The 24,299-nt window shown below is 38.2% G+C and overlaps 1 protein-coding gene across 4 annotated transcripts in view; it reads right to left on the reverse strand.

The window, feature by feature from the left end:
* The window catches only part of LOC124611375 (ATP-binding cassette sub-family C member 5-like), a 515,589-nt gene that overhangs the window by 178,487 nt on the left and 312,803 nt on the right, over nt 1-24,299 (reverse strand). For all 4 annotated transcript variants that reach the window (XM_047140243.1, XM_047140240.1, XM_047140242.1 and 1 more), the window contains 2 exons: nt 3,967-4,116; nt 3,652-3,778 (listed from right to left, as the gene is read on the reverse strand). In XM_047140243.1, coding sequence (XP_046996199.1) covers nt 3,652-3,778; nt 3,967-4,116 — 277 coding nt within the window. The remainder of the gene's footprint in view (nt 1-3,651; nt 3,779-3,966; nt 4,117-24,299) is intronic.

The raw sequence follows: 24,299 nt of genomic DNA on the forward strand, positions 1-24,299 counted from the left end.
CCTGTTCTAGGCACAGTGAGGTCTTATGTTTAGTTCTCTAATGCAGTAACCATTTGGGACTCATATTTATTTTCAATCTGCAAAACAGTATTTTATTTTGGGCATCATAAGTCAGAATATACCAAATTTGCACTGTTATCTACAATCTATAAGGTTTCATGTAGCAGTTACAAACTTCACTATTTTGTTTTAAACACATTTAGTGTAGGACTTTGCTGTCAGTACCAGTTAGGCTCTCAGTAAGCACTAATAAAAAGCAGTTATGGAATCTGCTTAAATAAACTTTCAGTTCAATTACAAACATTCAGCCCAGCTACAATAATTCATAGTCACTAGCCCATTCATTCTTGACTGATTGCATATTTTAGTGAAACTGAGTGCAGTTCATTTATTAATTGTCAGAAAGCAACAGGTGCAACGAAGCCACAGAAACCATAGAGCCCTTAACAGTAGTGTTGTTACATTCCAATTCAGCCATACATCAGAGGGCAATTTATGTACAATATTGACCTTGGGTGTTAGCTTCACAAATTATAGCTCCATAATGTATTTCTGTTTATTTATTATTTGGAGGGGGAGACAGGGGGGGGGGGGGGGAAGCTGGGAGGGAGAATGTAAATTAAACAATGAAAACTCTTAGTTCTAATGAATGTAAGGGATGAGAAGATATTGGTCATGCAGTTTCTTTCGTAAACTGTAACTGTAATAAGAAAACAAAAGTGTACAGTCACAGAGGAAAGTAGACACAAATAGTTCCACTACTACTGTGCAAACGTTAATTAACACTTACCTGTTCAAAAGTGAAATGTACAACTACTAAGAGAAACAGTAAAAATCTATAGGACCTGGAATAGAAAGAGGTTGATACAGATACACAAAAAAGTGAGATCATTATATACATACTTCCCTGAGGAAATAAAGGCTGAAAATTGTCGCCTGATGTTGGCCTAAGAAGCTGAAAGACAATTCATGTTAAAATAAATAATATTTACTGAACGTTGGGAAAGTGTTTCCTTTTTAAAACTATTGTCATGTTTTGTCAAATGCCAATGGAGAACTCAGTTAATGTCATAGTAGTTTAAAATTACATATTTTGGGTAGTGTGATACGAACGTGCCAAAAACTAATAAATAATTTTCTTTTCTTAGCGTAAAGGTACTGTGGTAGTAAATGATTACAGGTGCTGACATACTTGTAAAATAACTCATTGATTATGATAAATGCCATTGTCTTAAAAGTAATTAAAGATTTTGAATGGTATGTATTAGTTATTTATAGGGGTGGCACATAAGAGGAAACAATAATTTTGCAGAATTAAACTAGCATGTGATTTGAAAATGCTTGTTCAAAGAATATAAGGGCTATAGACAAAGGAGTACAGGATGGGCAGGTAGAGGTGATTATATTTCTGTTTGTCTGTATACTGAAAGTACCAGTATGTATGTGGGTTTCAGAAAATAGTGTAATAGTCACTAGGATGTGGTGGGGGCTCTGTCTGTGGCAATAACAAACATTCAATCATACAGAGTCAAAGGAGTCATCAGGAGAACCAAGTAATTTTAAAAAATCTTTTAAAAGGCAAATTTACATGTTAAAAATCATGTGTTTATTGAGTAACTGATTTGAAGCTGATAAGTTTTTGTAAGCTATAATATTTATGAAATCCTAGAAAATAGTCTTTTAACTAATCGATGTCCTAGAATTTTTAGAAGACAAAGGACTTAAAAACAACTTGCAAGATTTTATGTAACTGAAATAAACTAGAATGAGCACAGTCAGGTTCAAGTTAGATGATACATCAAAGAAGCAACGACAATTATATGGTTGTAGAATAAGAAAATTATTGCAAGAAATAGAAAGAACTGTATTATAAGTAGAAGGAAGTTATTTTTAGGGTATGTGATTGTTTGATGTGTAGATAGGTTACATCCACTGTGACAAGAAAAGAGTCAGGATTAAGGAACCGTTGAAAAGCTGTGGAAGAATTGGTAATTATTTTGGATAGAAGAAGGGAGACTGATCATTTGGTTGAAGATACTGATAAAATTGGGTAAGAGATATTTCAGTGGGAGTGATGTAACCTGTCACTAATTGAGAGACAATTGGAGTAGGGTTTGTGGAGTTTGGGAAGCAGATACAAGGCAAATGTGCCCAGCATTTCTATGATGAGGAGGCAGATGGGTTCAAGTGTCAGATTTTGGGATGGGCTTAATTTTCTAATGAGCCATGTTAGTCTTATGGAATCAGATAAATGTGGGAAGATTACTACAGTAAGTTGAGAATGTGTTAACTCATTAGGAACAATCAAAATGTTAAGTTTGGGATAGGTTTACTGCATCATAAATAGGTTTTTGTTTCCACAGCTATGATGTTGGACCTACTAGGAAAGTTTTTGGGGAAATAAAATAAGAGCCAGTTTTGAGGTCAGGAATTCTGAAAGGTTACATGGAAACGATGGGGGAAGGATTAATTGTATGACAATTAAAACAGTTTCAGAGAAAGTTCTAAATGTGATTTGTGTAGCAGTGGTCAGAAGCAAGGGTGGGGAAGGAAAGCTTTCTCTAGTGGTAATGAGTAACAGAATGGAGATTCTTGAGAAGATCAATAGGTTAAACACCAATTTGCAGTTGAAGGTGGGAGAGTATTAAAACTTCTCGATACATTAGGCCTTTGAAGATAACCTGATGATATTGTTAAGAGATGGAGGGTGAAAGAAGTTTCTGGGAATGTAGAGTTCAGGAAGGCAGGGTCTGGGAGCTACGAGGGTTTGGTACAAGAGGCAATTAAATGAAGTAAGAGTTTGAATGGTGTTGAAGGTTAGCAACATATGTAATAAGAGAGGATAAAGTTTATGAGAAAGGATGTCTTCCACCAAAGATAATAATGTTCATTTAATAATTTTATTCATACAAAAGTGACACTTCAAATATGACTTCAAATTAAACAGGTATACAGGGTGTAAATGATAATTATTTACAACATACCACAGGGGTGTAAGGGAACTGAAGATGAGCTATTTGATGTAGTAGATGACCTGTGGTCTGTCAAACCAGGAAACAAGCTCAAATTGGACTATAAATGCCACCTAAGTTGCAGAGCACAAGAATTTCAATATTTGGTCACATTCTTACACTTCTGGCTGAGTCAGCCATTTCATTAAGATTATTAATTTTAACTTTCCTGTAACAGTAATGAAAGAAAAAAGACTCTGTAAACTTCATGCAAAAACTAATTACATTTACAATTCAGTCTTAATATAATCCTTACAAGCACACTAGTTTTGTAGTAAGAGGACCAGACAAAAAAAATTATTTAACTGTTGATTTTTTGCTGTTAAAATCTAGAAAATTTTGAGGTACAATTTAAAAATTTGGATTTTGCATTTTGTAAGTGCAAGAGCAAACGATTTGTAATACTCAAGGATGATTGTAGCTAAAATCTCATGTGGTTTGCATATGCTGTACCTTACGGGGCTTCTGTAGGCCAATTTGAGGCTGTATCCTAGCTTGATAGAGCAGAAGTGTCCTATATCAAATAGTATGTCTCAATCCAACAGATACTATTATAGTACACTGTAAACAATTTCAGTTTACACAACGTACATAATTAAAATATGGCTTCAAATTAAAGGGGTGTGTATAATTACAGTACCTGCACTTGATGAGTCACAAGCAGCACAGTTTTGTCTTTAAGGGCAGTAAGAATACATTTCTCAAAAATATGAGCACCAACATGAGCGTCAACAGCACTCAGTGGATCATCCAAAAAGTATATGTCTCTAAATGGGCCAAAGAAAGAAGTCTGTGTGGGTCATATTATCTCAAGGGTGTAAACTATGATCTAATATTTTTTTGCAAAGGATTTTTAATTATTATAAATTTTCAAAACCAACTGATTACTTTAGCATTAGCTAACTGTAATGGAATTTGACACACTTCGTCATTTAAATCATGGTATTAGACTTACCTGTTGCAGTACAATGCCCTTGCTAAAGCCACCCTCTGTTTCTGTCCACCAGAGAGATTTATGCCTCTTTCTCCAATTTCAGTTTCATCTGCTCCTGGCAGTTGTTTAATGTCTTCCACTAGTGCACAGCTATAAACAGCTTCATAGTACCTGGGGAATTGTCTCTCTGATATTACGAAATCAATGGAATGAAAAGAAATATTACTATATAAGGCCTCATTATCACTGACAAGCTAATCACTACTAAAGAGACATAAATAGGTAACATCAATTACTTTCAGCAACATACATTTATGAAGTACTTATACTTTTCTTTAACTTTGTTTATGAGAATTACTCTTGTGTGAAAGTGCACACACACACACACACACACACACACACACACACACACACAAAAACACACACACACACACACACACACACACACACACACAAATAAAGCAAAAATACAATTTAAAGACCTGAAATCACTGCAGAGTTCATGACTGTTTGTCAGAATAAAAATATAACTTTTAATTATTTGTGTTTAAAATGCTGTGTGTGTGTCTGAAGAGAGAGAGAGGGGAGGAGGAGGGGGGGGGGGGGGGGGGAAGGAGCATGTGTAGAATTCAGGCTGAATCCCTGGTCTTGTCACACAGATTCCTTGGCAAAAGGATTGTTATGGTGAGTACTCAGCCCTGTGAAAATTATTTATGACATACATGCAGAAGAAGTAGTAGAAGCACTAGTACCAAAATCTGACAAAAAACTGCCAAACAACAATGTTGTAGCTACTTGCCCTTCCAGCACTGCATTTCAGCGACACCTTAGGCAAAAAAGGCAATGGTCAGAAGAAGCATCACATAGGCTCCTGGGCCTCATCACTGTGTTTTTTTTTGTTCTGAGTTATGTAATTTGTCAGTAGCTGTTTGAAAGACATTAAAAGATGAGTGCTCATTTCTGAGGAATATTATTTCTACCCTATATTTAACTGTGACCAGTGGTCTGTTACTTATCTCAACTTACTTTCTTGATTGTTGAGTTACATGAACATTTTGTTGCTTCTACAATTTCTGCCTTAAAGTACCACAGACATCATACTCAATTTGAGGCTAAGACACCCATGGATCAAATGACTTACTCTGCTGCTCTTGTTGCAAATAATTGTAAAGATAGTTTTGACATTACAAGGGCATTAAGGAAACACTCCAATCTCCGAATCTACAAAGTTTAAGCCCCACTAGAAACAATGGACTCATGTAAAAAAGGCTGCAGAGGAGATGTAGCCCATAATTTATCAAACAATTTATTACTTAATTGTTTATTATCATCAAAAAATATTTTGATTACGAAGCATATCTTTAAATTATAACTTGTTCTTAGATAACAAATTCCATGAAGTTACAAAAATGATAACGAAAAACATATTTCATCCATTGATAAAAGAAAATTATCAGTTTTCAGCCATGCTGGTATCTTGATTATCACATATACTAAACAGCATCATTTGTGCTCTACTATTAACTGAAGTGGGTTCACTGTCAAGCTGTTCTAGTCACAACAAATGGTATGGAGTGGTACATAAATAATGAGGTTGTATAAAGCAAGGAACAAATGTAATGTGGCACTGTACTCTGTAGAATATAGCAGGGTAACCCTTTGTTTGCAAGGTCATATTTTTCACATAGTCACTTGGCCCAACATTAGGCTACTGTGTGATAGGAGTTTCACCTTCCGTTAAGATTTCCATTGTTTGCATGCCAGCAAAGGACCAATAGGATTGATGACAGAACAAGAACATGCAGCCATGAGGCATCTACTGTTCCATACCTGTGACCAAAAGAACTAGATCAGTGCCTCTAGTAATTGGTGGCTGGTTCACTGTAAGCATTCATATTCAGCAACAAATTCGACAAATCACCAAGTCAACTGAAATGAGAATCTATTTTTATAAAATAATGCATCATAAATACAGAATGAAGGGAAGAGGTACTGCTAGCAGACTGCAGTAGACAGATATCTCTAGATAGCTTATCCAGGGAATGCACTGGTCTGAATTTAAGTTTCAGTATATCATTCTGTTTTAATCCATGATCAAGTTTCATGCCCAGAATGATTCTGTTACAGCTGACCATGGCAACAGAAGCATGCAATCTTACATAAGCTTTGTACTGTTATGCAGCACATCTATGATACTAAACTCAAATATTCACAGCACTATGTATTATAAACACAAGAATTACACTCCAAAGAAGAAAGAAGTTGCCTCTAGTACCAAATTGTTTTGTTTAGGATGTACTTCATCTTTGAGCTTAGTGACTTAATTTCACAGTATTTATTTATTTTTGAATATGTACTCCAAGGTTATACATGGTAATTTTCTTGTTTTAGAAGTGGAAATTGTTGGAACTTCACATGTATTTAATTAAACGTCAGCATCTATAACATGCATCCGAATTATGGTCAACAGGAAATGCTATTGCAGTATTGTTAGAAGCTGCATAATAAAATATTAATACACTCTAAAACAAATACTAAGTAACATTACAAATGTGACACTAAATAAATTGTGCAGAAATAACATAAATACATTAATGGAAGAATCAAACAATGGAAAATCCCAGAGGAATAATGACAATACTATGAAAAGGATAGTTGTTGCTCACCATATAGCAGAGATGCTGAGTTGCAACCAAACAAAACCGTTGGTATGTTGATAGAGACAATAACAAACACAAACACACACACAAATTTCAAGCTTTCACAACCCACGGTTGCTTCATCAGGAAAGAGGGAAGGAGAGGGAAAGACGAAAGGATGATGGTTTTAAGGGAGAGGGTAAGGAGTCATTCCAATTCTGGGAGCGGAAAGACTTACCTTAGGGGGAAAAAGGGACAGGTATACACTCGCACACATGCACATATCAATCCACACATATACACACACAAGCAGACATATGTAAAGGCCATACATATGTCTGGCCATACGGGTTTGCTGTCGGGTGACGTCGTCGACCACCGCTGATATTTTGACAGGAGCACACCCTGCCATTTTCAAGGCACAACTGCAAGGAGGAAACAATGTGCAAGGGAATTTAATACCTCGGTTCACAGAGGAGAAACAAGGAAGATACCATGCACAGAACAAGTAACCGCAGAGTCAACACACAACCAAAGATAACCAACATCAGAAATATCAATAGTGACTATTAATCACCAGGTGAGGTAGCACTAATTCTATCCCTTTGTTTTTTGATGAGAGACAGAGCTGGATTCCAAGCAGCATTTAAACAAAATCCACCATCTCTGTTTATAAGGTTGCTTGATAGTTTGATTTCAACAGCTTTCTTAATAACACTATCCCAATAGCTGGATGTGCAAGCTAGAATCTCCGTGTTGTTGTATTCCATAGGATGACCGGTGTCCAGGCAATGTTCTGCAATAGCGGATTTGCTCAGCTGTTGTAAGCATATGTGATGCTTATGTTCAATACACCGGTCTTCCACAGTCCTGATTGTCTAACCAATATATGACAGGCCACAACTGCAAGGAATATGATAGACACCAGCCTTACGCAAACCAAGATCATATTTTACGGACACCAAAAGGGTTTTAATCTTAGAAGGTGGCCAAAAAAACACATTTCACATCATATTTCTGCAAAATATGGGCAATCCTGGAGGAAATTCTTCCTGCGTAAGGCAAAAAGGCCATCTCAGCTGTTTAGCTAAAAGAATTTCATATGGTTTTGTATGGAATGTATTATATTTCAGGCTAAAACATATAAAAATAAATCACTTCATTTTCTTTGTTACAATCGATATGTACTAACTCTGTATGAACAGTTAAAATTACTTTTCTTTTAGAAACATTTGATGTTACAAAATATCTGGCACACTTAAAATTCCTATTATTAATTGCACAATCAGATGATATTTATTAAATTTATTTCTGGATTCATTTATAAAATAATGATATAACTTGGTGAAGATTCTTCTTTTGTCAAGAAAGTTGTAAATTCTTTGGAATATTGTTACTACAGCAGAATGAGGTAGTATGGGTCACGCCTTGGACATGTTTTTAATTTTGGCAATAACAATGTAATTTTTGATTTAAAAGTGGAGACTGTAAAGGTGGTTCAATATAGAAAAATGTGACATAATGAAAAAATTACAGAAACAGAAATTATGAAGCAGGTTTACTTCAGAATTATCATGTCATTTGGAACCTACAATGTCAAAAATTTCAGCATCAAGAATCAACACCTACAGTTGATGGACTGGAGCCAACTACGAGAAAATAAGGTAAGTAAAAAATTTATTTGTAAATCTTACTCCTCTCAAAGCTTATTAAAAGAGTTAGATATTTTGAAGAGTGAAAATCAATGGGTGATGTGAGGGAGGGTAAGATTACATGGTCCAGGGTGGTCCAGCAGTTTCTTCACTACAGTTTGTCAGAGACCATGCAGACAGATAGCTTGTTGGTTGTCATGCCCACATAGAATGCGGCACAATGGTTGCAGCTTAACTTGAAGGTCACATTACGGGTTTCGCATATAGCCCTGCCTTTGACAAAATAGGTGATGTTTGTGACTGGACTGGAGTAGGTCGTAGTGGGAAGATGTATGGGAAAGGTCTTGCATCTAGGTCTACTACATGGATGTGAGCCATGAGGCAAGGGGTTGAGAGCAGGGGTTGTGTAGGGATGGACAAGGATATTGTGGAGGTTCGGTGGGCAGCGGAATAACACTGCGGGAGAGGTGACTGGAGAGATAAGGCATGGGAGATCTGTTTTAGTACAAGGTTGGAAAGGCCTCAGTGAGACTACTGATATATTTTGAGAGGGACTGCTTGTCACTACAGATGTGATGGCCATGGGTGGCTACGCTGTACAGAAGGAATGGGTGGCAGCTGTTGAAGTGGGGTATTGCTACATGTTGGTAGGTTTCATATGGAAGGATGTACTAATGTAGCCATCTTTGAGGTGGAGGTCAACATAGAGGAAGGTGCCTTGTTGAGTTGAGGAGGACCAGATGAAGTAAATAGGGGGAAAGACGTTGAGGGGGGGGAATGTGGATAGGATGTCCTCAGCCTCGATACAGATCATGAAGATGTCATCAGTGAATTTGAAACAGGTGAGGGGTTTTGGTTTCTGTATCGTTAGAAAGGATTCCTCTAGATGGACCATTGGCATAGGATGATGCCATGTGGGTGCCCATAGCGTACCCCGGATTTGTTTGTAGGTGATGCCTTCAAAGCAGAAGTAAGTATTAGTGAGGATTCATGGTGACAACGAAAGAGGCTATATGTTTGAAATCCATCAGGCATTGGGAAAGGTAGTGTTCAATAGAGGCAAGGCCATAGGCATTAGGGATCTTAGTGTAAAGAGAGGTAGCATTAACAGCAATGAGCAGGGCACCATGTGGTAAGGAACAGGAACTTTGGAGAGTAGATGGAGGAAATGGTTACTATCTTTCATATGGAAGGGTAGGTTGCAGGCAAAAGGCTGAAGGTGTTTGTCTATGAAAGCAAATATTCTCTCAGTGGGGGCGCAACAATTGGTCACAATGGGGCATCTTGGGTGGTTAGGTTTACGGACTTTAAGAAGTATGTAGAAGGTAGGAGTGTGGGAGTGGTAGAGGTGAGGAGGGAGATGGACTCTGGGAAGAGATTGTGGAATGGGCCTAAGGATTTGAGGAGAGACTGGAGATCCTGCTGGATTTCTGGAATGGGGTCACTATGGCAGGGAGGGTTTGTAGGTGGATAAATCTGACAGCTAGTGCAGTCCTTCCACCAGGTTACTCTTAGAGTTCAAAACAACTGTGGTTGAGCCTTTGTCAGCAGGTATGATTATTTATACGGGTAGGATCAGTTTCTAGGTGGTGCATTGGAGTTCTTTCTGCGAATGTAAGGTTAGTGTGCATGTTGAGGGATTTGGGGAACGATGCCAAGGCAAGGTCTGAGGTTAAGGAACTCTGGAAAGTTAACAGGGAGTGATTGGGGTGGGGGGGAGTGGGGGTGTATCACGGTAGGATAGAGTGGTAGGAGGAGTGAACTGAGTCAGTCAGGGTTCAACATTGGTCTGTGGCTGTGGTGAAAAAGTGTTTCCACTATATGGGTTGGGAGAAGGGGAGAAGGTCAATAACAACTCCTGTATGATTGAATTTGGGAGTGGGGCAAAAACTTAGGCCTTTGGAAGGAACTGATACTTCTGTGGGACTAAGGCTTTTGGAGGAAAGGTTCGTGACAGTGTTTCGGGTCAGTTTAGATTCTGTATGGTGGTTGCACTGTGGTCTAGGGGTAGCGTCTTTGATTCATAATCAAAATGTCTTCGGTCCTGGGTTCGATCCCCGCCACTGCCTAAATTTTGATAAATAATCAGCATTGGCGGCCGAAGACTTCCGGCATAAGAAGTCACCCTCATTCTGCCAACGGCTTTGTCAAAGAGGGCGGAGGAGTGGATAGAGGTTCAGGGCACTCTTTTGTCCTAGGGGTGGGAAATTGCCCCTAAAGGCGGAAGAATCAGCAATGATCAATGACATGAGGATGCAGAAGGCAATGGAAACCACTGCATTAAAGACACGTAATGTGTATCCACAGAACATGTGGCCTGTAATTGAAGAAGTGTCATGATGATCTCTCCATTGGCAAAAGATTCCGGAATAGTCCCCCATTCGGACCTCCGGGAGGGGACTGCCAAGGGGGAGGTTACCATGAGAAAAAGATTGAATAATCAACGAAAGGATAACGTTCTACTAGTCGGGGCGTGGAATGTCAGAAGCTTGAACGTGGTAGGGAAACTAGAACATCTGAAAAGGCAAATGCAAAGGCTCAATCTAGATATAGTAGGGGTCAGTGAAGTGAAGTGGAAGGAAGACAAGGATTTCTGGTCAGATGAGTATCGGGTAATATCAACGGCAGCAGAAAATGGTATAACAGGTGTAGGATTCGTTATGAATAGGAAGGTAGGGCAGAGGGTGTGTTACTGTGAACAGTTCAGTGACCGGGTTGTTCTAATCAGAATCGACAGCAGACCAACACCGACAACGATAGTTCAGGTATACATGCCCACGTCGCAAGCTGAAGATGAACAGATAGAGAAAGTGTATGAGGATATTGAAAGGGTAATGCAGTATGTAAAGGGGGATGAAAATCTAATAGTCATGGGCGACTGGAATGCAGTTGTAGGGGAAGGAGTAGAAGAAAAGGTTACAGGAGAATATGGGCTTGGGACAAGGAATGAAAGAGGAGAAAGACTAATTGAGTTCTGTAACAAGTTTCAGCTAGTAATAGCGAATACCCTGTTCAAGAATCACAAGAGGAGGAGGTATACTTGGAAAAGGCCAGGAGATACAGGAAGATTTCAATTAGATTACATCATGGTCAGACAGAGATTCCGAAATCAGATACTGGATTGTAAGGCATACCCATGAGCAGATATAGACTCAAATCACAATATAGTAGTGATGAAGAGTAAGCTGAAGTTCAAGACATTAGTCAGGAAGAATCAATATGCAAAGAAGTGGGATACGGAAGTACTAAGGAATGACGAGATACGTTTGAAGTTCTCTAACGCTATAGATACAGCAATAAGGAATAGCGCAGTAGGCAGTACAGTTGAAGAGGAATGGACATCTCTAAAAAGGGCCATCACAGAAGTTGGGAAGGAAAACATAGGTAAAAAGAAGGTAGCTGCGAAGAAACCATGGGTAACAGAAGAAATACTTCAGTTGATTGATGAAAGGAGGAAGTACAAACAAGTTCCAGGAAAATCAGGAATACAGAAATACAAGTCGCTGAGGAATGAAATAAATAGGAAGTGCAGGGAAGCTAAGACGAAATGGCTCCAGGAAAAATGTGAAGACATCGAAAAAGATATGATTGTCGGAAGGACAGACTCAGCATACAGGAAAGTCAAAACAACCTTTGGTGACATTAAAAGCAATGGTGGTAACATTAAGAGTGCAACGAGAATTCCACTGTTAAATGCAGAGGAGAGAGCACATAGGTGGAAAGAATACATTGAAAGCCTCTATGAGAGTGAAGATTTGTCTGATGTGATAGAAGAAGAAACAGGAGTCGATTTAGAAGAAATAGGGGATCCAGTATTAGAATCGGAATTTAAAAGAGCTTTGGAGGACTTACAGTCAAATAAGGCAGAAGGGATAGATAACATTCCATCAGAATTTCTAAAATCATTGGGGGAAGTGGCAACAAAACGACTATTCACGTTGGTGTGTAGAATATATGAGTCTGGCGATATACCATCTGACTTTCGGAAAAGCATCATCCACACAATTCCGAAGACGGCAAGAGCTGACAAGTGCGAGAATTATCGCACAATCAGCTTAACAGCTCATGCATCGAAGCTGCTTACAAGAATAATATACAGAAGAATGGAAAAGCAAATTGAGAATGCGCTAGGTGACGATCAGTTTGGCTTTAGGAAAAGTAAAGGGATGAGAGAGGCAATTCTGACGTTACAGCTAATAATGGAAGCAAGGCTAAAGAAAAATCAAGACACTTTCATAGGATTTGGCGATCTGGAAAAAGCGTTCGACAATATAAAATGGTGCAAGCTGTTCGAGATTCTGAAAAAAGTAGGGGTAAGCTATAGGGAGAGACGGGTCATATACAATATGTACAACAACCAAGAGGGAATAATAAGAGTGGACGATCAAGAACGAAGTGCTCGTATTAAGAAGGGTGTAAGACAAGGCTGTAGCCTTTCGCCCCTACTCTTCAATCTGTACATCGAGGAAGCAATGATGGAAATAAAAGAAAGGTTCAGGAGTGGAACTAAAATACAAGGTGAAAGGATATCAATGATACGATTCGCTGATGACATTGCTATCCTGAGTGAAAGTGAAGAAGAATTAAATGATCAGCTGAATGGAATGAACAGTCTAATGAATACACAGTATGGTTTGAGAGTAAATTGGAGAAAGACGAAGGTAATGAGAAGTAGTAGAAATGAGAACAGCAAGAAACTTAACATCAGGATTGATGGTCACGAAGTCAATGAAGTTAAGGAATTCTGCTACCTAGGCAGTAAAATAACCAATGACAGACGGAGCAAGGAGGACATCAAAAGCAGACTCGCTATGGCAAAAAAGGCATTTCTGGCCAAGAGAAGTCTACTAATATCAAATAGCAGCCTTAATTTGAGGAAGAAATTTCTGAGGATGTACGTCTGGAGTACAGCATTGTATGGCAGTGAAACATGGACTGTGGGAAACCGGAACAGAAGAGAATCAAAGCATTTGAGATGTGGTGCTATAGCCGAATGTTGAAAATTAGGTGGACTGATAAGGTAAGGAATGAGGAGGTTCTACGCAGAATCGGAGAGGAAAGGAATATGTGGAAAACACTGATAAGGAGAAGGGACAGGATGATAGGACATCTGCTAAGACATGAGGGAATGACTTCCATGGTATTAGAGGAAGCTTTAGAGGGCAAAAACTGTAGAGGAAGACAGAGATTGGAATACGTCAAGCAAATAATTGAGGACGTAGGTTGCAAGTGCTACTCTGAGATGAAGAGGTTAGCACAGGAAGGGAATTCGTGGCGGGCCGCATCAAACCAGTCAGTAGACTGATGACCAAAAAAAAAAAAAAAAAAAGATGCATGGAGGTTTTGGCCTGATTGACATGGTTTTGCAGGACTTTTGGTGAGCGTTAATAACTGCAGAATCTGAACAAATGGAGGTCATTGTGGAAGGAGGGGTTGCAGCCGAAGATGGGTAATTTGATGGTAAGCCCATGAGGCTAGCGACCACACAGGAACAGTATGTGGGACTGGGTGCTGGCTAGCGATAAGGAAACTCTTCTGTATTGATGCAGAGAGAAGGATTAAGAAGTCATGGTGCAGGATAAAAACGCATAAAAACACCTAAATAAAGTAGGAATACATCCAAAAACATTCACAAAAGTATACCAAAAAATGTGGGAAAATTCATGAAAGAATGAAACGAATGAAATATGGGGAAACAAGATGAAATCCGAGGGAGTAGGCCAATAGCAAAAGGCAAAAACCAACTGAAATCGATGTGAAAACACTATGAGATAAAAGAAAAAACAAATAAAAAGATTGCAATGTGGGTTGCAGATCTGTGAGTGGATAAGTGTGAAGAAGGGGGACGGTAGATGTGACTCGATTACATAAAGTTATAACGGGCTAGAATAGAGAGGAGAAGAAGTGGAGTGGTGGGGAGGGGTGGTAGGGTGAGATACAAGTTTGTGTGGCACAGGAAGAAAGCGAAAATATATGAGAGTGACACAGGAAGAGTGATCAATCTGAGCATCTAGGATTAATGATATCAGTGGGAGTAAATGTGGAAGATGAACTGGACCACCTAGTTGTTGAGCACGCTGCATAACACAATGTCCTTCTCACCAACACCAGCTTTTCTAAACTGCATGGATGGCAACTATTTCTACAATATAACCACCATTTCCATAACCCTCCTATCCTCAACTATCGTTAGTCATTGCTGGTATCCACCTATCCCCTTCCCTGTTCCCTTTTCAGCATTACACAGGCCTCTATTCCACCAAAGCACCCTCAGTCTTTTTACTTCTCTCCTTTTCCACTGTCACCCCTTCCTCCTCCCCCCTCCAGCCCCTGCTCTACATTCAACCTCTGAACTGCACCTAGCTGCCCTATCCTCTCCCCACCTCGTCACTGTATGCTCCCACAAGCAGCCTTTACCAGTTCCCAGCCGTACTCTACTATCCATTCCCCTCCTTGCCCCAGCCTCCTCCTTACCTCCACCACCCAGATGCTTCTCACATCATGGTCTGCTGCTCGCAGTCTAGCCAGAGATGGTGTGGTGGTCACGTGTGTGTGTTTTTTCTCTATTCTGATGAAGGCCAGTTTGGCCAAAAGCATTGTTTAACAGTCTTTTTGTTGTGCCTATCTGCGACTCAGCATCTCCATTATATGGTGAGTAGCACTATTCTTTCCATATTGTTATCAAATACATTAATGGCACAGACACATCAGTTTAATCCTTGAAAAATAGTGACTTTATATACACAGTGCTAATGGTAACAGTTCAGACAAGAGTTGCTTATGATAATACATTATCTAGATAATTCACCTTTCAAACTCATTAAATGAATAGAAAGAATAATAAAAATAAATTTTAAGAAGATTCAGTTTAGACAAGAAAATGGAATTTTGATTTCTTAGGCTTTTGAGCACTACTAGGAGCAATAAAGATTTTGGTACCAGCTTACATTGCACTCTTTTGCAACAGTGACAGTTTTTTACTATGCTGACAGACTGGTCTCTAACCTAGCTCAAGGCCTAACACATCAGCTATTATGTTTAAAGGATCCCTGAAACTTGCAAATGGCACTAAATTTAATAGTTGAGTGATTACAAAGCTATTACAGAAGTAATGGCTAATTAGAAGTTTAGTTATGGTGCATCTGTAGCTTTAGAAGTGTTAGCAAAAGTGTTTATAACAATGAAGATAAAACATATCAAAGTGGAGTCAATCCACCTATTGTCGACCTACTGGTCTTAAATAACTATTTTTCCCTGATCTTTGACCTAAATCTATTTATACACACTAGGGTGCCTAAAAATGCCAAAATACAGCTCATACAATGTTTCAAATAATTTTCTTGTGCGTGTAATAGTTTACAATGTGCTGATTATTATGGTACATTTAGTTTTCATTAAAAATGTAATAAGCACAAGAAATTAGTAATCAAAATCATTGCAACACCATGTTATATGAATATTAGTTAGAACTAATCAGTAGTTTTGAGAGCATTGGTGCCACTCACTAGGGAGTCCAGATTTCATTCTTTCCAGTCATGACATTCATTTTCCCAGGAACTATTTAACTTGAAAGGTATTAAAGGTAAGTTACACCCAAATTTACTTTTAAAATTTGTGCCCTTATTCTTGTTTACTTCCAGGATTTGACATTATAGTTTTATTGCACTATTTTTTCTGAACCAAATATTATTATTCATTTACACCCCTAATTAAGAATTTGCATAAATTAACAAAATTGTGAATACAAAAATTTTATATGTAAAATGATAACCTATTGTCAATGTAAACAGTGTGCTAATCAGATAGTAGTACGAACTGTTATACTTTACCAACCACCTACCTATCTTTTAGTTAAAGCAAATCATTATTGGAACTTACACGTTATCCCCATTACTAAATGTTTACCTTCCAGTTTTATAAACTGAAATATATTTAGTGCGATAAAAAAAAAAAAAAAAAAAAAATCACTACTCCATTCTGTAAATACTAACTGTCCAACCCCTCAGCCAACAATCCTGAACCCATGTACCACAATCACCATGTACTCTACGTTTGCAATCACTGTGATGACAACTTGTAGTGACTTGGGCTTTTCTTTCAGCGAGTTCACACCCAGAAAAGAATCTGTTACCATCCCTATGTTTGTTAGTGTGATATTATGTACACTCTGTACTTTTAGTGAGCCCATGCCCAGTAAATTCATGGTCAACATCTCTATCAGAATCAAAATTTTACTGTCTCATAACATACATGTCAAATCACTGATTTATTGTACAGGAGACTCGTCAAGCTTATAATTATAATACGTTGTATATGTAATACAACATTTACTAGAACTACAAAGTATCTTAGTATATATACTATTACTTTTTATCCTGCTCAAATGGTAAGATCATTATTAAAAATTCATCAATAGAGTAATAGCATTTTTGTACGAGAGTGCTATATCATTTTCTTTTTACTGAATCAGTTTCAGTCTTTTGAAAATTTGTTCTTTTTTAACTTATTGTATATTTTCATCCCCATACATTATGGAGTCTGCGCGAAAAGATTGACTCTACGTGTAGGAAGCATAAACTTTATTTGTTTCTGCTTACAAACCCATGCCAGAAGTTATTTGGAGCAAACAATTCTGGATTATTATTTGTGAAAAGAATTGTTTTCTATAAATACAGTGAGGGAACACTTAGTATGTTTAGGTCTCTTAACAGTGGCTAACAAGATTCTCTTGACTTTGTACTACTCATGTTCCTTATATCCTTTTTTTTGTAAAGTTAATATTCTTGTCAAATTGCTAACATTTTCCCAAAAGACAATGCTGTATCTCACTATTGCCTCAAATTAGCTGTGGTACACCACCTTTTTCGTTCTATGGCAGTGACATTGGCTAAGATTGACATAGCAAATGCTAGGCTGTTCAGTTTATTTTTTAAATGGTCTATATGTGAGGACCAAGACAGATTTCTGTCCAACTGCATTCCTACGAGTTTAACACATTCTGCTTCATTTAGTTCCAGACTTACTTGTGTAATTTCAATATCATTTATTTTTGACTGTTTCATCTTAAATTGTTGGTCGGTTGGTTTTGAGGAAGGAGACCAGACAGCGAGGTCATCGGTCTCATCGGATTAGGGAAGGACGGGGAAGGAAGTCAGCCGTGCCCTTTTAAAGGAACCATCCCGGCATTTGCCTGGAGTGATTTAGGGAAATCACGGAAAACCTAAATCAGGATGGCCGGACGCGGGATTGAACCGTCGTCCTCCCGAATGGGTGTCCAGTGTCTAACCACTGCGCCACCTCGCTCGGTCCTTAAATTGTATAACCTGTGTTTTTGAAATATTTAGTTTTAGGCTGTTCAGATGGAACCACAAATCTAGATTTTGTGAAGTTTTTATGACTCTTTTGGCAATTTCTTCTGCATTTCTATTTGCTATCAGTACTGATGTGTCTTCAGCTAATAAAACTGAATGACTTATATTTACGAGTAAGTCATTTATGTAAAAAAGAAAAAGTATAGGGCCTAGAATTGATACTTGTGGTACCCCTCGTGAGGTAGTTCTCCATTTTGAGGAGTATTTTCCTTTGTCTGATTTTATGACTACCCTTAGCTGTCTCTTTGTCAAATATGACTTACACCATTGTAAGTCACTGTTTGCAATTCCATAGTTTTGCATTTTATATACATTGAACCACCAAAGAAACTGGTATAGGCATGTGTTTGCAAATAGAGAGATATGTAAAGAGGCAGAATATGGTGCTATTGTCAGCAGCACCTATATAAGAGAACAAGTAACTGATGCAGTTGTTAGTTCGGTTACTGCTGCTACAGTGGCAGCATATTAAGATTTAAGTGAGTATGAACTTGGTGTTATAGTTGGCACACGAGTGGTGGGACACAGCATCTCTGAAGTAGTGATAAAGTGGGGATTTTCCTGTGCGTCCATTCCACAAATGTGGCATGAATATTGGGATCTGGTAAAACATCAAATCTCCTACATTGCTGCGGCCAGAGAAAGATCCTATAAGAACGGGACGAACGTCGACTGAAGAGAATCATTGTTTCAATTCTCTCCAGCAATACTTCAGACATTAGTTGAGTCCATGCCATGTTGTGTTGCAGCACTTCTGTGTGCTCACAGGATCCCTACACGATATTAGGCAGTTGTGGCAGTTTCTTTGGCTCTTCAGTGTAATAATAGTAAGTGGTTCACAGAGTCAAATGCCCTGTATATAAGTCACAGGCGATCCCTGCAGCTTTTTGTGATTTATCTAATGTGTAACAAACTTTATTTGTAAATTCATTAATTGCATAAATTGTACTTTTGCCTTTTTTGAAAGAAAATTGATTTTTTGAGATTATATTAAACTTGTGACAAAAATTTTGAATCTGATATGGAACATCATTTAAAATATTTTAGAAAACACAGCAAGAAGGGAAATTGGACAGCAATTTCCCATATCTATGAATGTGAAGTTCATACCTTGCCAAAAAAGTATTAGAAACTGTGATCAGTATTCATACATGTAATATCGATGTTGTTGTTGTTGTGGTCTTCAGTCCTGAGACTGGTTTGATGCAGCTCTCCATGCTACTCTACCCTGTGCAAGCTTCTTCATCTCCCAGTACCTACTGCAGCCTACATCCTTCTGAATCTGCTTAGTGTATTCATCTCTTGGCCTCCCTCTACGATTTTTACCCTCCACGCTGCCTTCCAATACTAAATTGCTGATCCCTTGATGCCTCAGAACATGTTCTACCAACCGATCCCTTCTTCTAGTCAAGTTGTGCCACAAGCTCCTCTTCTCCCCAATCCTATTCAGTACCTCCTCATTAGTTATGTGATCTACCCATCTAATCTTCAGCATTCTTCTGTAGCACCACATTTCGAAAGCTTCTATTCTCTTCTTGTCCGAACTATTTATCATCAATGTTTCACTTCCATACATTGCTACACTCCATACAAATACTTTCAGAAACAACTTCTTGACACTTAAATCTATACTCGATGTTAACAAATTTCTCTTCTTCAGAAACGCTTTCCTTGCCATAGCCAGTCTACATTTTATATCCTCTCTACTTCGACCATCATCAGTTATTTTGCTCCCCAAATAGCAAAACTCCTTTACTACTTTAAGTGTCTCATTTCCTAATCTAATTCCCTCAGCATCACCCGATTTAAGTCGACTACATCCCATTATCCTCGTTTTGTTTTTGTTGATTTTAATCTTATATCCTCCTTTCAAGACACTGTCCATTCCGTTCAACTGCTCTTCCAAGTCTTTTGCTGTCTCTGACAGAACTACAATGTCATCGGCGAACCTCAAAGTTTTTACTTCTTCTCCATGGATTTTAATACCTACTCTGAATTTTTGTTTTGTTTCCTTTACTGCTTGCTCAATATACAGATTTAACAACATCGGGGAGAGGCTACAACCCTATCTCACTCCCTTCCCAACCACTGCATCCTTTTCATGCCCCTCGACTCTTAAAACTGCCATCTGGTTTCTGAACAAATTGTAAATAGCCTTTTGCTCCCTGTATTTTACCCCTGCCACCTTTAGAATTTGAAAGAGAGTATTCCAGTCAACATTGTCAAAAGCTTTCTCTAAGTCTACAAATGCTAGAAACGTAGGTTTGCCTTTTCTTAGTCTAGTTTCTAAGATAAGTCTAAGGGTCAGTATTGTCTCAAGTGTTCCCATATTTCCACGGAATCCAAACTGATCTTCCCCGAGGTTGGCTTCAATCAGTTTTTCCATTTGTCTGTAAAGAATTTGCATTAGTATTTTGCTGCCGTGACTTATTAAACTGATAGTTCGGTAATTTTCACATCTGTCAACACCTGCTATCTTTGGGATTGGAATTATTATATTCTTCTTGAAGTCTGAGGGTATTTTGCCTGTCTCATACATTTTGCTCACCAGATGGTAGAGTTTTGTCAGGATTGGCTCTCCCAAGACTGTCAGTACTTCTAATGGAATGTCTTCTTCTCCTGGGGCCTTGTTTCAACTTAGGTCTTCCAGTGCTCTGTCAAAATCTTCAAGCAGTATCATATTTCCCATTTCATCTTTATCTACATCCTCTTCCATTTGTATAACATTGCCCTCAAGTAGATCGCCCTTGTATAGACCTTTTATATACTCCTTCCACCTTTCTGCTTTCCCTTCTTTGCTTAGAACTGGGTTTCCATCTGAGCTCTTGATATTCATACAAGTGGTTCTCTTTTCTCCAAAGGTCTCTTTAATTTTCCTGTAGGCAGTATCTATCCTACCCCTAGTGAGATAAGCCTCTACATCCTTACATTTGTCCTCTAGCCATCCCTGCTTAGCCATTTTGCACTTCCTGTCGATCTCATTTTTGAGACGTTTGTATTCCTTTTTGCCTGCTTCATTTACTGCATTTTTATATTTTCTCCTTTTGTCAATTAAATTCAATACTTCTTCTGTCACCCAAGGATTTCTACTAGCCCTCTTCTTTTTACTTACTTGATCCTCTGCTGCCTTCACTAATTCGTCCCTCAAATCTACCCATTCTTCTTCTACTGTATTTCTTTCCCCCATTCCTGTCAAATGTTCCCTTATGCTCTCTCTGAAACTCTGTAGAACCTCTGGTTTAGTCAGTTTATCCAGGTCCCATCTCCTTAAATTCCCACCTTTTTGCAGTTTCTTCAGTTTTAATCTACAACTCATAACAAATAGATTGTGTTCAGGGTCCACATCTGCCCCTGAAAATGTCTTACAATTTAAAACCTGGTTCCTAAATCTCTGTCTTACCATTATATAATCTATCTGAAACTTTCTAGTATATCCAGAGTTCTTCCATGTATACAACCTTCTTTCATGATTCTTGAACCAAGTGTTAGCTATGATTAAGTTGTGCTCTGTGCAAAATTCCACCAGGCGGCTTCCTTTTCCATTTCTTACCCCCAATTCATATTAACCTACTACATTTCCTTCTCTTCCTTTTCCTACTATCGAATTCCAGTCACCCATGACTATTAAATTTTCGTCTCCCTTCACTATCTGAATAATTTCTTTTACCTCATCACACATTTCTTCAATTTCTTCGTCGTCTGCAGAGCTAGTTGCCATATAGACTTGTACTACTGTCATAGGCATGGGCTTCGTGTCTATCTTGGCCACAACAATGCATTTGCTGTGCTGTTTGAAGTAGCTTACCCGCATTCCTATTGTTTTATTCATTATTAAACCTACTCCTGCATTACCCCTATTTGATTTTGTATTTATAACCCTGTAATCACCTCACCAAAAGTCTTGTTCCTCTTGGCACTAAACTTCACCAATTCCCACTACATCCAACTTCAACCTATCCATTTCCCTTTTTAAATTTTCTAACCCACCTGCCCAATTAAGGGATCTGACATTCCACGCTCCAATCCGTAGAATGCCAGTTTTCTTTCTCCTGATAACGACGTCCTCCTGAGTAGTTCCCACCCGGAGATCCGAATGGGGGACTATTTTACCTCTGGAATATTTTAATCATCATTTATCCATATAGTAAATCTGCATGCCCTCGGGAAAAATTACGAACGTAGTTTCCCCTTGCTTTCAGCCATTAGAAGTGCCACCACAGCAAGGCCGTTTTGGTTAGTGTTACAAGGCCAGATCAGTCAATCATCCAGACTGATGCCCCTGCAACTACTGAAAAGGCTGCTGCCCCTCTTCAGGAACCATACGTTTGTCTGGCCTCTCAACAGATGCCCCTCCATTGTGGTTGCACCTACGGTACGGCTATCTGTATCGCTGAGGCACGCAAGCCTCCCCACCAACCGCAAGGTCTATGGTTCATGGGGGGAGTTAAGCATGTAAAAAGTACAGGTTCAGCATGCTGTGCAATAATACCATGCAGTAATTCATGTGATTTCTTTGTGAGTCATATGAGCAGTAACTACTAATGTGTTGTTGTACTTTTGGTGAATTTTATTTTGAATGAACCAGTATGCTCACTGCCATTAATTACTGAACTTTAGTTAATGGACAATCAATCAGACTGTGATGAGAGTGAGCTCTTTGACTAGAAGATCAGTTCTGTGTACATGAACTTAGCCATGATAACAATAGGAACTATTTATATGAGCTGCCAGTGAACGTGTTGGTTGTTTCTAACTTCAGAATACAAGGAAGCTGTGTTTGGTTGGTTAATGATGTTGTTTTGGATAAAAATTAATAGTATAGTTTTTATGAGAGTTAACATGAGACACTGGTCATAGCTAGATAGTGTGGTGAAGGAAAATAAACATGCCTATTAATGAATCTGAAAACCCACAGTTTTGTGTTCATCACAGTTTAATATAGACAGAATATCTATACAATACTGCAGTTCGACAGAATGCACTTCTGATGCTACTGAGGACAGAAGAATCTATAACCAAGTAAGGCCACTTATCAAGAGTGAAATAGTAATAACAGTTGGAGTTCCAATGGTTAAAAAGTTAAGCAATGTAATGTTGTTGTAAACAAGAGTGAATATTTTATAAAAGGCTATTAATATACAGCAGTTGTGAGTTTTTCATCAAATTGTAATACCTACTATATTTTACTAGAATTTTTATGCACTTAATACTTGTGCAGTGAATTCATCTTAACCTAATTGTAATTTCTTGAGAACTGCCTAAAAACTCACATTTGGGAACATAAGCTTTTATAGAAAATTTATTAGTACCCCATCACCTAGCTAATTTAGTTTTTCCTTGTGAGGTTAAAGAATTTTTTTCAAAGTTAAATTTGGGATTTTTCCCTTAAGCAGCAGAGCTGAAGCATGTTTTGTAACATGCTTTTGCATCACATGTTTTTACACATATGATATTATGTGTTAGTACAAATATTTAAGTGGGAGGAGCATAACACAGAACTGCTGAAGTGTCTAAACAAATCTCTATTTCCTATGCAAATGCTGTCAGACATAGGTAATATAAAAATTAAAATGGTAGGGTACTATATGTAAATCAAAGGTGGAAGGCTGTCAGCTGCACTGGGACATTATGCGGAATCAGCGGCAGTGAGTGAAAATGTGTACCAGACTGGGATTCGAACCCAGGATCTCCTGCTTACTAGGCAAGTGCGGTAACCACTGTACCATCCAGGACACAGCATTATCGCAACTGCAGGACTATCTTGGCACACCTCACAGCCGATCCACAATCCCATCGAGTGCCACGTTTCTGCTGTCACTGTCCCTTTCCTCCACATTCACTCTCTGAGATTCCCACAGGTGGTCAGACATATTTGTGCATACACACTGAAAATGGGGATCCACTGCCCAGCTAAGCCTATCAAATTTTCTTTCAGACATATCCGAAAGAACAGACACCACACATTCATGTAAGTAGCATACTATGCTTACTTTCATTCCATAATGTGATACAGGATTATTTTCTGGGGTAACTCATAAAGGTAAACTGAAGTTTTCTGAGCCCAGAAATCTGCAGTTTGAATTATTTGGGATGTGTACTCAAAAACATCCTGCAGAGGGCTGTTTAAGGAACTGGGATACTAACTACTGCTTCCAAACACATTTATTCCTTAATGAAATTTGTCATTAAAAATATTTCTTTTTTCAAACCAACAGCTTAGCTCATGGAGCCAATACTAGAAATAAGAATAACTTTCACAAAGATTTAAAGTAACTTACTTTGTGTTCACTATTCAGCAATACACATTTTCAATAAGATGCCAGCAGCCATAAAAAGTTTAACTAATAATAAAGTTCAGTTTGAGAATACTCTAAAGATTTATTCATGGCTAATTCTGACAACTACATTGAAGAATTTACTAACAGAACCAACTGATGTATGTTATTAATAATACCACATAATGTGAATATTGCATACAATGTGACTCCTGCACAAATTTTGTGTAGTAATGCAATCATTGTAAAAAAGTGCAGTCAAATGTTTTTTATTTCTTTTCTTTTATCTGATGTATGTGGCTACAATGACTTAAGAATTAACAATGTGGACCTAAGTGTACTGAACATTAAATATTTGGTGACAAGTTTTATATCTTTTTAAATGTAAATATCTTCGCAGAAGAAACCAAGTAGCGC

The sequence above is a fragment of the Schistocerca americana genome, chromosome 1, assembly GCF_021461395.2.
Source record: "Schistocerca americana isolate TAMUIC-IGC-003095 chromosome 1, iqSchAmer2.1, whole genome shotgun sequence".
NCBI lineage: Eukaryota > Metazoa > Arthropoda > Insecta > Orthoptera > Acrididae > Schistocerca > Schistocerca americana.